Source organism: Rhinoderma darwinii, chromosome 1 (assembly GCF_050947455.1).
Source record: "Rhinoderma darwinii isolate aRhiDar2 chromosome 1, aRhiDar2.hap1, whole genome shotgun sequence".
In the NCBI taxonomy this organism is placed as follows: Eukaryota; Metazoa; Chordata; class Amphibia; order Anura; family Rhinodermatidae; genus Rhinoderma; species Rhinoderma darwinii.
Genome location: NC_134687.1, coordinates 403,945,390 through 403,957,672, shown reverse-complemented (window position 1 = coordinate 403,957,672; position 12,283 = coordinate 403,945,390). Strand labels below are relative to the sequence as shown.

At 40.9% G+C, this 12,283-nt stretch overlaps 1 protein-coding gene across 1 annotated transcript in view; it reads right to left on the bottom strand.

The window, feature by feature from the left end:
- IPO4 (importin 4) overlaps nt 1-12,283 on the bottom strand; it is a 212,765-nt gene that overhangs the window by 54,027 nt on the left and 146,455 nt on the right. Inside the window, exons 15-21 of the mRNA XM_075828866.1 lie at nt 11,680-11,793; nt 11,359-11,472; nt 11,075-11,198; nt 10,421-10,532; nt 6,393-6,499; nt 699-776; nt 249-306 (exon numbers count right to left, since the gene is read on the bottom strand). Coding sequence (XP_075684981.1) covers nt 249-306; nt 699-776; nt 6,393-6,499; nt 10,421-10,532; nt 11,075-11,198; nt 11,359-11,472; nt 11,680-11,793 — 707 coding nt within the window. The remainder of the gene's footprint in view (nt 1-248; nt 307-698; nt 777-6,392; nt 6,500-10,420; nt 10,533-11,074; nt 11,199-11,358; nt 11,473-11,679; nt 11,794-12,283) is intronic.

Sequence of the window (12,283 nt, the reverse complement as noted above, 5' to 3'; positions counted from 1 at the left end):
CTTAAGTGTAATGTAGAGATAGTTTTAACTATCAACTCACATTCCAGCACATTAAAACAGTCTTTAGAATGTAGATTTTTTTCTAATAATAATTAAAAAAAAAAAAAGATTTGCATCTTGATATTTTAAATACCATAAAGAACAAGCCGAGTTACTCACTCAAACTTTTCATCTCATTAATTAGCTCTGGGTGACTCAGAAATCTATTTTTACATGCAATACAGATAGTAATACTAACCGATTCTTACCTCAATGTGTTTAAATACTTCCTGGAAGCATAAGTCAAGATAAGGGAAAAATGAAGAGCTGAAGGAAAAATGTAAAGCAAAATGTGAAGAAAAAAAAAACAACAAAATAAATTGCATTATGTGAGGCAAACCAACAAAGTATGAAAAGAAAGAAAATAATGCACAGTGAAGGAATGAATGTGTACCGGCAAATGAGAGAATGCAAGAATTTGAATGGAGTAGGGAAAAAATATAAAAGCAGGAAAAACAAGAAAATCAAGATAAGCCAGCAAGTATAGCGCTCATGTAAGCAAATACAAAACGGAGGGGAGAAAAATAACATTAATATTACCACTTAAAAAAAATTTCTTAAAGGGTTTTCTTAGGATTGGAAGAAAGAAAAGGACATGAACCAGGAGGGACAGAAGGAAGGAGAGGTTGCTGGGTAAGTGAAGGAGAATGAAACGTTACCTGGCATGTAATGCTATCACCGCTAGGGAAGAGCATGCCTCTTCTTTCTCATCAATAAATGCATTCTCCACAATAAATCTGCAGATACACAATTAATAAATCATAATAAGGCACCGGCCACTAGATTTGTTACCCATTCTTATGACAAAGGTATGTTGAGTTTACTGGTAAGGCTTCATGCACACGAATGTAAAAAGAAGGTGCCCGTGCCGTTGAAAAATATAGAACATGACCAAGACAACGGCCGGGTAAGAATGAATTTCTTTTACTTTTACTGTGGAAAGGGCTGTCCCTTCTCTCTATTCTGCACTGATAGAGAGAAGGGCTGCCAATTACTGCAGTGCAATTTTGCAGCAAAAACGTGCCCGTAAATACGGGTGGAATACTGGTGACACCAGACCCGTATTTACGGGCACGGGTCCGTAAATACTGGTGCAATACGGGTCGAATACGTGTGACCAAGGACCCGTATTTATGCCAGTATTTACAGGAGGACAAAAATACGTTCGTGTGCATGAGGCCTAAATGTCAGTTTTTTTCCATTCCCCGATAACAATTCCTTGTTATCTAGCCAATATGATTACCGAAAAAAAACTTTTTTTATTACTTTTAATAATATCATATGAATAGTCATATGAATATCAATGCCAGTAAAACGACAACGAAAAACAAACATTAAAAAAAAATAATCAAAAAAGAAGCATTTCAGGGACAAAAGTCCAGATAGTAAAATTAAAACAAGCTAAGAATATCATTTTTCTTACAATGAGCAGCTATTGTATCCAGGGAGTAATTAACATTCATGACTTGTTGGGATCAGTTCACATTACGTTTGTGAACTACGGTCGGCAAATATACCGGAAGCTCGGGGGCGTGGCATGGATCTGAATGTGAGCGATCGCACGGAGTAAGAGCTCCTAATCTGCATTTATCCTAGGACACATTTATCCTGTTTGATACTGTTGGTTGATGCTCACGGACGTCTTCTGCACAGCAGGCAAGGTACAGGCATTCTTTGGTGGTCTTGGCACGCTGTTCTTATAAACCACACTAAGAAATCCCTTCTTGATGGAGGAGACCGCATGGCACAAAATGGCGCAGCCGTCGGCTCTCAAACTCCTCGGCAGCAGAGACAGGCTGAAAGGGCTGCGGAGGCAGCGATTCGTTTGGAGCAGTATGCTAGGTCTGCCACGGCCAGCAAGGATAGAACGGTGCTTGCAGCGGCTGATATGCTGGTGGAGGCGGTGGATGACGCTGGTGATGAGGGTGAGATAGAGGAGGAAAGTGCCAGGAGTGTTCAGGGCTCAGGGACGGCCATGTTGGAGCATACTGGAAACTGCCCCATTACACCATTAGTACAGACCCTAATAAATCCGGCCACTGATCCAACCCTGGGAGATATTATGACGGCGGTTACTACATGTAATACCAATGTCTCTACACTGGTCTCGCAGATGGGTAAAGTGACCACCGACATTACTTTTTTGAGACAGGATGCAAAAAAAATCTCTGAGTGGACGACTGAGGTTGAGGGGAGAATGAGTGATGTGGAGGATGCCCTAACACCTGCCTTGCAGGATATACGCCATTATGACCAAACTATTGCGAGTCTGGTAGCCAAAGCAGATGACCTGGGAAATAGGCTACGCCGGAACAATGTGCGCATCGTGGGAATGCCAGAGAAGGTGGAGGGATCGGATCCCACTATATATTTTGAGTCTTGGCTTCTGGATACATTTGAGAAAGAGACTGTCGCCATTATATGCTGTGGAACGGGCGCACAGAGTACCAACCAGGCCGTTGCCGGAGGGAGCTCCGCCGAGGACTGTGAGGGCCAAACTGTTGCATTATAGAGTTCGAGATGCTATTCTGAAAAAGGCCAGAGAAATGTCTGCTATATCTGTTAATGGTTGCAGATATATGGGACTGTGGCTGCCGTATTCCATGTCTGTATGTGTCGTTAATCGACACATACAGAAATGGAACAAAAAATGGCAGCCCCCATAGGGAAGAAAAAGTGTAAAAATAAGAAAAAGTAAAACACAAACACACAAATAAATATAAACGTTTTTAATAAAGCACTAACATCTTTAACATATAAAAAAATAATTTGTGATGACACTGTTCCTTTAAGGTGGTGGGTGCTGGATGAACATGATTCCACGCTAGATTTGTTGCGACATTATACACAGTGTGATAGGCTATTTGCAGCTTTGGAAAATGTAAGACTCATACTAAGAGAATGCCCAATTTGTATCAAATGCATAAGGTGTGGGGGAAGGTAAAGGATCTCTTGGGAATACAGGGCCATACTCAGGTCACTCCTCTTTGGAATAATCCCTGGTTGCCGTAAGTTGCAAGTTTGGAAGGCTTCGAGAGATGGAATTACAAGGGTATTTGGTGGTTAACTCAGCTCTATAAAGGGGGAAATATGAAAATGTTCTTTGATCTTCAATCTGAGTTCGCTTTGCAAAAAGATTCCTTTTTTGAATATTTGCAGATGAGACATGCATTAGGAAAGGAGACTACTGTGGGTGATACTCGCACGTGTACTGTGAATCCAATGGTCACTCTCATTAGGGATAGAGTGGAATCCAAGGGGCTTATCTCAATGGTGTACAACTACTTTTTGCATAGAGAACATTCTAAAATTCCTCTAGGGGTCAAAATCAAATGGGAAAGAGATGTTGGTCCTATTGAGGATGGGCAAGGGCAGGATACAGTGGCATACACCCCTAGATTGTCGCTTAGTGAGGCCCATAGACTGTCACAATTATATCTTTTGCACAGGGTGTACAAACACCTCAGTTCCTTTTTGATATTGGCCTGAGAGATAGTCCCTTGTGTAAAAGATGTAAAACTCACAATGCTGATCTCATTCATATGATGTGGTCGTGTCCAAATCTTGACACTTTTTGGAGAGAGGTTGTAAGTGTAATTAATGGGGTGTACTCTGCTGATATTTAATTGAGACCATATATATGTATCCTAGGATATTTGGATGATCTGAGGGGTTCGGAGATTTTGAAAACTGTAGCAGCATGTTTACTCTATATGGCAAGGAAGTTGATCGCTCAACGATGGTTGCAGGAGTTACCTCCCACTCGGTCAGAGTATATTGCTAAAGTGAACTGGCTTGTATCTATGGAAAAGCCTACATACCTAAAAAGGGGTGCTTTAAAAAAATATGAGGAGATGTGGGCTTCTTGGCTGGATGACTCAGGTTTGGCCACTGCTGCACTCAAAAGAGAGAGAGGTATATTTAGAAATCCTGTTTAGATTATAGGTTACCATACTGGGATTGTACTTCTATAAGTGTGCTAATGGTAAAGTGTAAGGCTGCTGTAAGTGGGGGTCTAGTTGGGAGCTGCTAAAATATGTGAGGTCGCAATGTTTTTACGGATTGTAGGAAGTTACTTCTCGGGTGGACTGGGGTGGGGGTATGGCTGGGGAATGTTGGTATTTTTTATGTGAGTGTTTCTCTTATTGCAGGTACTGCAAGTGCTTGTAGGGGATGGAATACGCTTGTACTGTGGAAAATGTAAAACTTGTTTGTTTTAATAAAAAGTTACCTGATTTAAAAAAAAAAAAAAGTACCGGAAGCTCCTTGTGCAAACATTGAACATATCCACGTTTGTCCTTTTGGCATACACCGGGACAGTATGAGTCCGCATACCTTTTTTATTTTCGCTGTGTAGAATGGTGTAGTGGACTACGCTATCTATACAATGGGAACCTATTGGCGACTTATGACACTGTATGCCAATACAATGGCCTACATCAGATCCTTTTGGTAGAGGTATACGTCGGGAAATCCTCCCTACATACAGCTCCAACATAGGACTGTAATGTGAACAGAGCCTAAGACCATTAATAAATCTATCCCTGCTGGATAAGAAACATAAACAATGACTCACACTATCAAACCTATGTAAAAAAATAAATAAATAAAATTATTGTAGTAACCTTTTTTACTGTATGACTCATACGACAGGTCTAATAGAGGTTCACAAAGGTTTGCAACAATGGCTGTTAGGCAAGCCCGATATACCCTAGGTTCTCAACCTGTGGTATGTGTACCCCAGAAAGTAGGCCATGTCTCTAGAGAGTACTCGTACTGTACTTTTAGTAGGCAGAACAGTGTATGATCATAGCCTTGTAGGTACTTTGGTGCATGTAATTTGTTTGAGCAGGGGGTACTTGGCTTAGGAACACCGTACTATACAACTCAGGAGACTAAACTGCCTAGTCAATGAACTGGCTGAGCAGGTGGTGCAGTGTAAGCAAAGTAGACTAGAATGAAAGGGCTGCAGTGCTAGTATAGTACAGCAACCCCTTCTTTTTTTTTCTATGCATAAAGTTGCTTCCGACACAGTGCTGTGCAGGTAACTCTATGCATCCCGGCCAACGCAGTTGGGTGCCAGCTGTATAAAACAGCCAGCACCCAATGGGTATTGTGCGAGCTCAGCTCCTGAGCCATTTTGACAGAGCGAACGTACGCCATACTGTGGATCGCGCTAAAAGGTTAAAAGGAAATCTATCGTCACAATAGGCTAACATTTTCTGTATTGTACAGATGACCTTTCAGTTTGTGCTGTGTACACTGGGCAGAGTAAGCAGTCACCTCATTATCATTAGAGAGCAGGATTACAATGAACGGTATAAACTCTATTATACAGCTGGAGGCAGATACCAAAGTATCACACCATTGAATAGATAATGGGGCCCCTCACTGAATACTGCACGACACAGAGCATGCCCACAAAACGCTCCCAAAATACGTTAATATTTAAATTTTTCTTTTTTTTTTTTAATGTCCAGGTACCTGCTGTAATGTTAATGTCTGCAGCTGCTGTTTACAGCTCAGACTAAATGACTGCCCCCCCTCCCAAATTATGTATTCGAAGCAAAAAAAGATGCAATAAGAAAATAAAAAGGAAAAGACATATATTCAGTATATACTTAGAAATATGATGATACATGTCATTTCTGTGGCTGATGATTTGATGTTCATGTTTCTGCTAGAAGAGTAGGGAGTGGTACAGGACCATGGAGGAGGTGTGTGTTGTATTCGTGGGATACTGTGGACAGTACATTTGTACATGCTTTTCTCTGACTAGCACATTGGAAAATGCACTGCTCTGGTTGAGACAGTTAGAACAATTCAAGGGAGTCATTTGCGTCACAAGCGCCAGGCACTCAGGCTCAGAATATAGGATTGTCTTGAGGTTGAGTGTTGAATTGAGAGGAGTAGCCAGGAGAATAAGTGGTACGCTTAGGGTGGTCTTCAACGGACAGACATGGGCCAGGTAAACGAGCGCCGATGAACGAGATAGCTCGTTGATCGGCGATCGTTTGCTGCTTTTACAAGGAGCCATGTATAGTGACGAGCGCCTGTTATTTCGATCACTCGTCCCCATACATTTCTAACATGTTGGCACCAAATCTTCCTGTTTACACAGGGAGATGTGCTGCCGACCATTATATTTTTGGCACTTAAAACAATACAATCAGCCGATGATTGATGAGCGTTCTGTGAACACTCGTTTGCTTGATAATTGGCCAGTGTAAAAGCGCCCTTAGTCTCAATCATGTAAGCATAAAGGCAAATTTATACTACCAAAAGACAGCTAGTTGGCCATATGTTCCATTTGTCTATAAAACAGAGATTTGCTTCAAGTAAATGTAGCTTACCCTTCAATGTCTGGATCTCCCTCCTCTTCATCATCATGAATGACAACATCCTCTTCATCTGTTTCATCATCAAACAACATGAAGGAGCGATTCTCATTGTATTGGATCTTTTGGTTTAAAGGAATAAATTAAGAAGAGGAAGTGAGGCTAGCTGTAACCAAGAGTTTTTTAAAGCACATTTTTCACGTACAAGTGATGAATACAACCATATCAAAGGTTGCATGAATTTTTCAATCAGCTTATATTTTTATATCTGTAGGACAATGGTGTATGCATTGTTCATTAACCACTTCCCGCTCCTTGGTGTACTATTCCATCATGATGAGCGCATCGTTTGCGCTCAGTAACGGAATAGTACGTAACAGGAGGAACGGTCATTTCGGCCCTACTTCCGGCACATACAGGAGCTGTGACAACTGCTGTCTCGTACAGCAGTTACTGGAGCTCCTTCAGCAAGGACTGATCGCGGTGGTCCCCGCTGATTAACCCCCTTAGAAGCCGCATTCAATAGCAATTGTACCATCGACGTCCCGCAACATGATGACAGGCGCAGATGGTTGCTATGGCAACCGGAGGCCTAACAATGGCCTCCGGCTATGCCATTTACGGAAGCCTAGTGGGTCCTGACTGCATGTGGTGCAGTGTATTAGAATTGCAATCAGGGCCTCCTACATTCAAGTCCCCTAGTGGGACGGAAAAAAAAAAAGTAAAAGACAGTTGTATAAAAATAAAAAAAATAAAAGTTTAACAGTAATACAAGTAAAAAACACCCTTTTTCCCTGATCAGTGCTTTATTATTTAAAAAATAAATAAACTATACATAATTGGCATCGCCGCGTCCGTAATTGCCTAAACTATAAAAGTATTTAGTTATATATCTCGGACGGTGAACGCCGTAAAAGAAAATAATAATAAACCAGACCAGAATCACAATTTTTTGGTCACTTCACCTCCCAATAAACGGTACTGATCGAAACTGCAGTTCGTTACGCAAAAAACAAGCCCTAACACAGCTTTCTTGATGGAAAAATAAAAAAGTTCTGGCACAAAGAATATGGCACACAAAAAGTAAATGATTTTTTATAAAAAGTATTTTATTGTGCAAACGCCATAAGACATTAAAAAAACTATAAACATATGGTATCGCCAAGCAGAATTAAGTGAATGTCATTTATAGCGCACTGATCAAATAATCGCATGCACCCCATGAAAACTCCAATGAATTCCTCAAGGGGTCTAGTTTCCAAAATAGGGTCACTTTTAAGGGGTTTCCCCTGTACTGGTATCTCAGAAGCTCTGCAAATGCGACATGGCGCCCAGAAACCAATCCAGCAAAATCTACATGCCAAATAGCGCTGCTGCCTTTCTGAGCCCTGACGTTTGTCCAAAAAGCAGTTTATGACCACATATGGGGTATTGCCGTAATCGGGAAAAATTGCTTTTCAAATATTGGGGTGCTTTTTTTCCTTTATTCCTTGTAAAAATTAAAAGCTTACACGTTTTATCAGAAAAACATGTGATTTTCAATTTCAGAGCCTAATTTCACATAATGCAGCAAAAAACCTGTGGGGTCTAAATGCTCACTATACCCCTCGATAAATTCCTTGAGGGGTGTAGTTTCCCAAATGAGTTCACTTTTGGGGGGTTTCTACTGTTTTGGCACCACAAGACCTCGTCAAACCTGACATAGTGCCTAAAATATAATCTAATAAAAAGGAGGCCCCAAAATCCTCTAGGTGCTCCTTTGCATCTGAGACCTGCGTTTCAGTCCATTACCACACTAGGGCCATATGTGGGATATTTTAAAAAAACTGCCGAATCTGGGCAATAAATATTGAGTTACCTTTTGGTTTTCAAATTTTTTTTTAACAAAAAGGATTTTCTGCATAAAAAATGAAATTTGTACATTAAGAAACTTTATAAATGCAGTTTTGAATACTTTGAGAGGTCTAGTTTTAAACTGGGGTGATTTATGGGGGGTTTCTAATATATAGGCCCCTCAAAGCCACTTCAGAACTGGACAAGTACCTAACAAAAAAGGCTTTTCAAATTTTCTTCAAAATATGAGAAATTGCTGCTTATGTTCTATGCCTTGTAACATTCTAGTAAAATAAAAGAATGTTCAAAAAATGATGCCAACATATAGTAGACATATGGGAAATGTGAACTAGTCACTATTTTGTGTGGTATTACTATCTGTCTTACAAGCAGATACATTTAAATTCAGAAAAATGATAATTTTTCCAAATTTTCTCTCAATTTTGCTCTTTCACACACAAATACTGAATATATCGAGCAAATTTTACCACTAACAAAGTCTAATGTGTCACGAGAAAATATTCTCAGAATCGCTTGGATAGGTAAAAGCATTCCAGAGTTATTACCACATAAAGTGGCATGTCAGATTTAAAAAAATGGGCTCTGAGCCTTAAGGCCCAAACTAGGCTGTGTCATTAAGGGGTTAAATACCGTTTAAAAAAAAAAAAAAAAGACTGGGATATATCTTGGTTGGCATCTTCCTTCATTTTAAAGCAGCCTGCAGTTTCCTCTCTCTGTAAGGCTACATTCACACAAGCGTGAAAAACGCTTGTGAATCTTGTCCGTTAGTTGCGTTATGCATCAGTGTGCTTTGTGAGTGGCATGAGTTATTCCCGCACTCGCAAAGCACATCCTTTTTTTTTTCCCAAAAGAATTGATGCGCAAATTGCGCACCGCACACGGATGTGCATCTGTGTGTGGTGCGTGGTTTTCACGTACCCATTGACTTCAATGGGCGCGTAGGTGCATGAAAACGCACTAACATAGGACATGCAGTGAGCATGAAATCAATGGGTCTGTGTGCTGTGCGTGATTTCCATGCGCAGCACACGGACGTTATTCAAGTTCGTGTGAATGGGCCCTAAGGGTCAGTTCACATGGCGTTTATGGACGCTGATTTAACGCTGAAAATCGCCAAGAAACGCCCCAAATCACCCTTCATTGATTTCAGTGGGAGGTAGAGGCGTTTTTTCCCTGGGCGGCTCTTGGCTGTTTGCGGAACAAAACGCAGCGAAAAAATGCATAACAAAAGTGTCAAACAGCGCTGATCATTAAAAAAAAAAAAAATTCTGCTTGCTAAAAAAACAAAAACTGTGTGAACTAGGCCTAGATGTTCAAAATCCCCTTAAGTCACTAAACAGCTAGTCTTTGGTAACATAGTAATAGAAGACAGAGAGGAAAGGGAGGGGGTGATGCTGCAGTCTCTATGCCTTAACGCCCTTTCACACGGACCAATGATCGGGCAAACAAGCTTTAATATGAACGCTCGTTCCCGTTCATTGCCCTGTGTAAATAGGGCAACGATCAGCCGATGGAAGAGCAAACTCTCGCTCATCGGCTGATCGTATTGTTTATGCGCATGAAATATTATCGTTGTTGGCAGCATATCTTCCTTTGTAAACAGGGAGATGTGCTGCCGAGATTATGGAAATGCATGAGGACGAAGCGATTGTAGAAACGACTGCTCGTCCCCACACATAGCTCCTTGAAAGGAGAAAACGAGCACCGATCAACATTATTGCCGATAATTAAACAGGGCAGCTATCAGCAGATGTGAGCAAACGCTCTTTCATCTGCTGATCATATCGTTTTAAAAAAGTAAAATATTATTGTTGTCGGCAGCACATCTCCCCGTGCTGCCAACATGATAATAATGTATGGGGACGGGCTATCGTATTAACGAGTACCAGTCTCCATACTAGCTCCTTGTGAAAGGAGCAAACGATCGCCGATCAACGAGCTGTCTCGTTGATCGGCAGTCGTTGACATGGCCCAGGACGGGCCGTGTAAGAGGACCTTTAGCCTCCCTCTATGTATCTCCTGCTGTGTAAAAGGAGGGGGAGGCAGCCGATAGGGTTTTTAATGTAATCCAAGTTTGGTTCAGTCGAACTGCTAGGTGTTTTGCAATGGTAATACATAGCCTAAAATGAAGCCATCTGATACTGGTATAAGTCAGATGCTTGAAAACAGTTTTCCTTAGTTAAACTCACCACTATTCCTTCCTTTGACTTTAGAGACAGTAGCATCATAGTTGTAATTTTTTCCAGATGATAAGAAATATTATCTTCCATAACTCCAGAAAGAGCAGCAAACAGACTATAGCTGTAACAATACAGATTATTGTCTTTAACACAAATGCAATCTTACAACAAAATTGAAAGAAGATAAAGCACTGGGGTTGTACAAATGTATCTTTTTAAACAGCAGTTATCGGTTTTTGCAAAAATGAAAAACTCAGCATGGCCGCCATTACAGTTCCACCATCATTCATCGCCAAACTTTGTAAGACTGTCAGGGTCAACCATGAAAAGTGTTCAACGAGGTAACAGAAACATCAAACATCATAGACGTGAGACAAATAGAGATCAGAGAATCATATTCAGCTAAAACAAGCAGTAACTGACTATGCTACTCTAGTATTCATGGGATGTGGTTCACATGTCGCTTATACCCAATATATACAACACTATTTTAATGTATCCTATTTAAAACGGTTGTATACAAAGAACCTTTTACTATGGAAAATTCATATGCCCAAAAGCAAAACACGAAATTTTCATAAATCGTATTAACGACTCCAGGATAGAATGAAAAAAAGAAACTTGGGCGCCATCTGGAGCCCTGTGAGGTGTGTTGTAACTTACGCGCAGCTTCTCAAATTTGGGTCATCAATTCTGTCACATAAGTTGAGTCCTAGGAGGCAACAGTCTTCTGCCAAGGGTAGGAAGGTTTCTTTACCGAGAGAGTAGACCAAAACCCCAAGGGTTTCTGGGAATTAGAGACGAAAATAGACATTGATAAGAAAAAAAAAATTACAAGAAGATAAAAAGGTGCAAGTGAGGTGAGACAAATTAATATTTTAGATAATTTCTAATGTCTTTTTTTATTTATTTTTTAAACTGTAAAAAGTTTCATCCTTTCTACTCACCTAAACACTGAATCTGAACTGGTCTTCCTTCTTCTGCGGTCTGCATCAGGTGAACCTTCAATACTTCCATTATGGAAGGGAAATATGGTCGAAGCAATTGCTCTGCCCCATTGGCTGACAAAAAAATATATATATATATTAAAGGAGTCGAAGCAGGGTTCTAAGTAAATTAGTAAGCCGGAAAAGACAAACCTTAATAAGATGGTGGTTACATTTTGGACAGAAGAAAACATTCTGTGTTTGCAGGAAATTAGCAACTGTAGGAAAGAATGAGGTACTGGGCCAAATAAAATAAAAAAAGCTTGAAGTATGCATACTCACCGATGGCACCCAGTGCGCTCACGGATAGTTCCATCAATCTGGCATTATTGGAGCTACTCAGAGACCTCAATATCCGCTCCATCAAGGTGGGGAGGTAGGGCTCAATCTTACTACCTGTAGTATAGCATTGCATAGCTCTGTATTAAAAATCTCATTAAACTATCTGGTCACATTATCAACCAGTTAATCCTACACAAGCATTATATAACAGGTTACCTGTTTAAAAGATTTCTTATGCCATCAAATGCATAAATCCAATGCATTCCCACTGCCTGTTCAACCCCCCCCCCCCCCCCCCTCACCAGGTAATGAGACACCCTGGGGGTGGAAGCCATAAGCAGTGAACAAATCCTGTATTTCCAGGAAGCAGAAGTTCCCACTGCCTGCCCCCCTCACCAGGTAATGAGATTCCATGGCGGAGCCATAAACAGTCCCATGCCCCCCCCCCCCCTTGCACATGCATGAACGTGTGATGTCACACAGGTATAAAAGGGTCAACTGGGCATGCTGCTCGCTCTCTTGCTGCTGCCTCCCTCAGACACAAACTCTTGTTCCTGCCTCCCTCAACAGACACCAACTCACCAACTTTGGACCACATGAACGG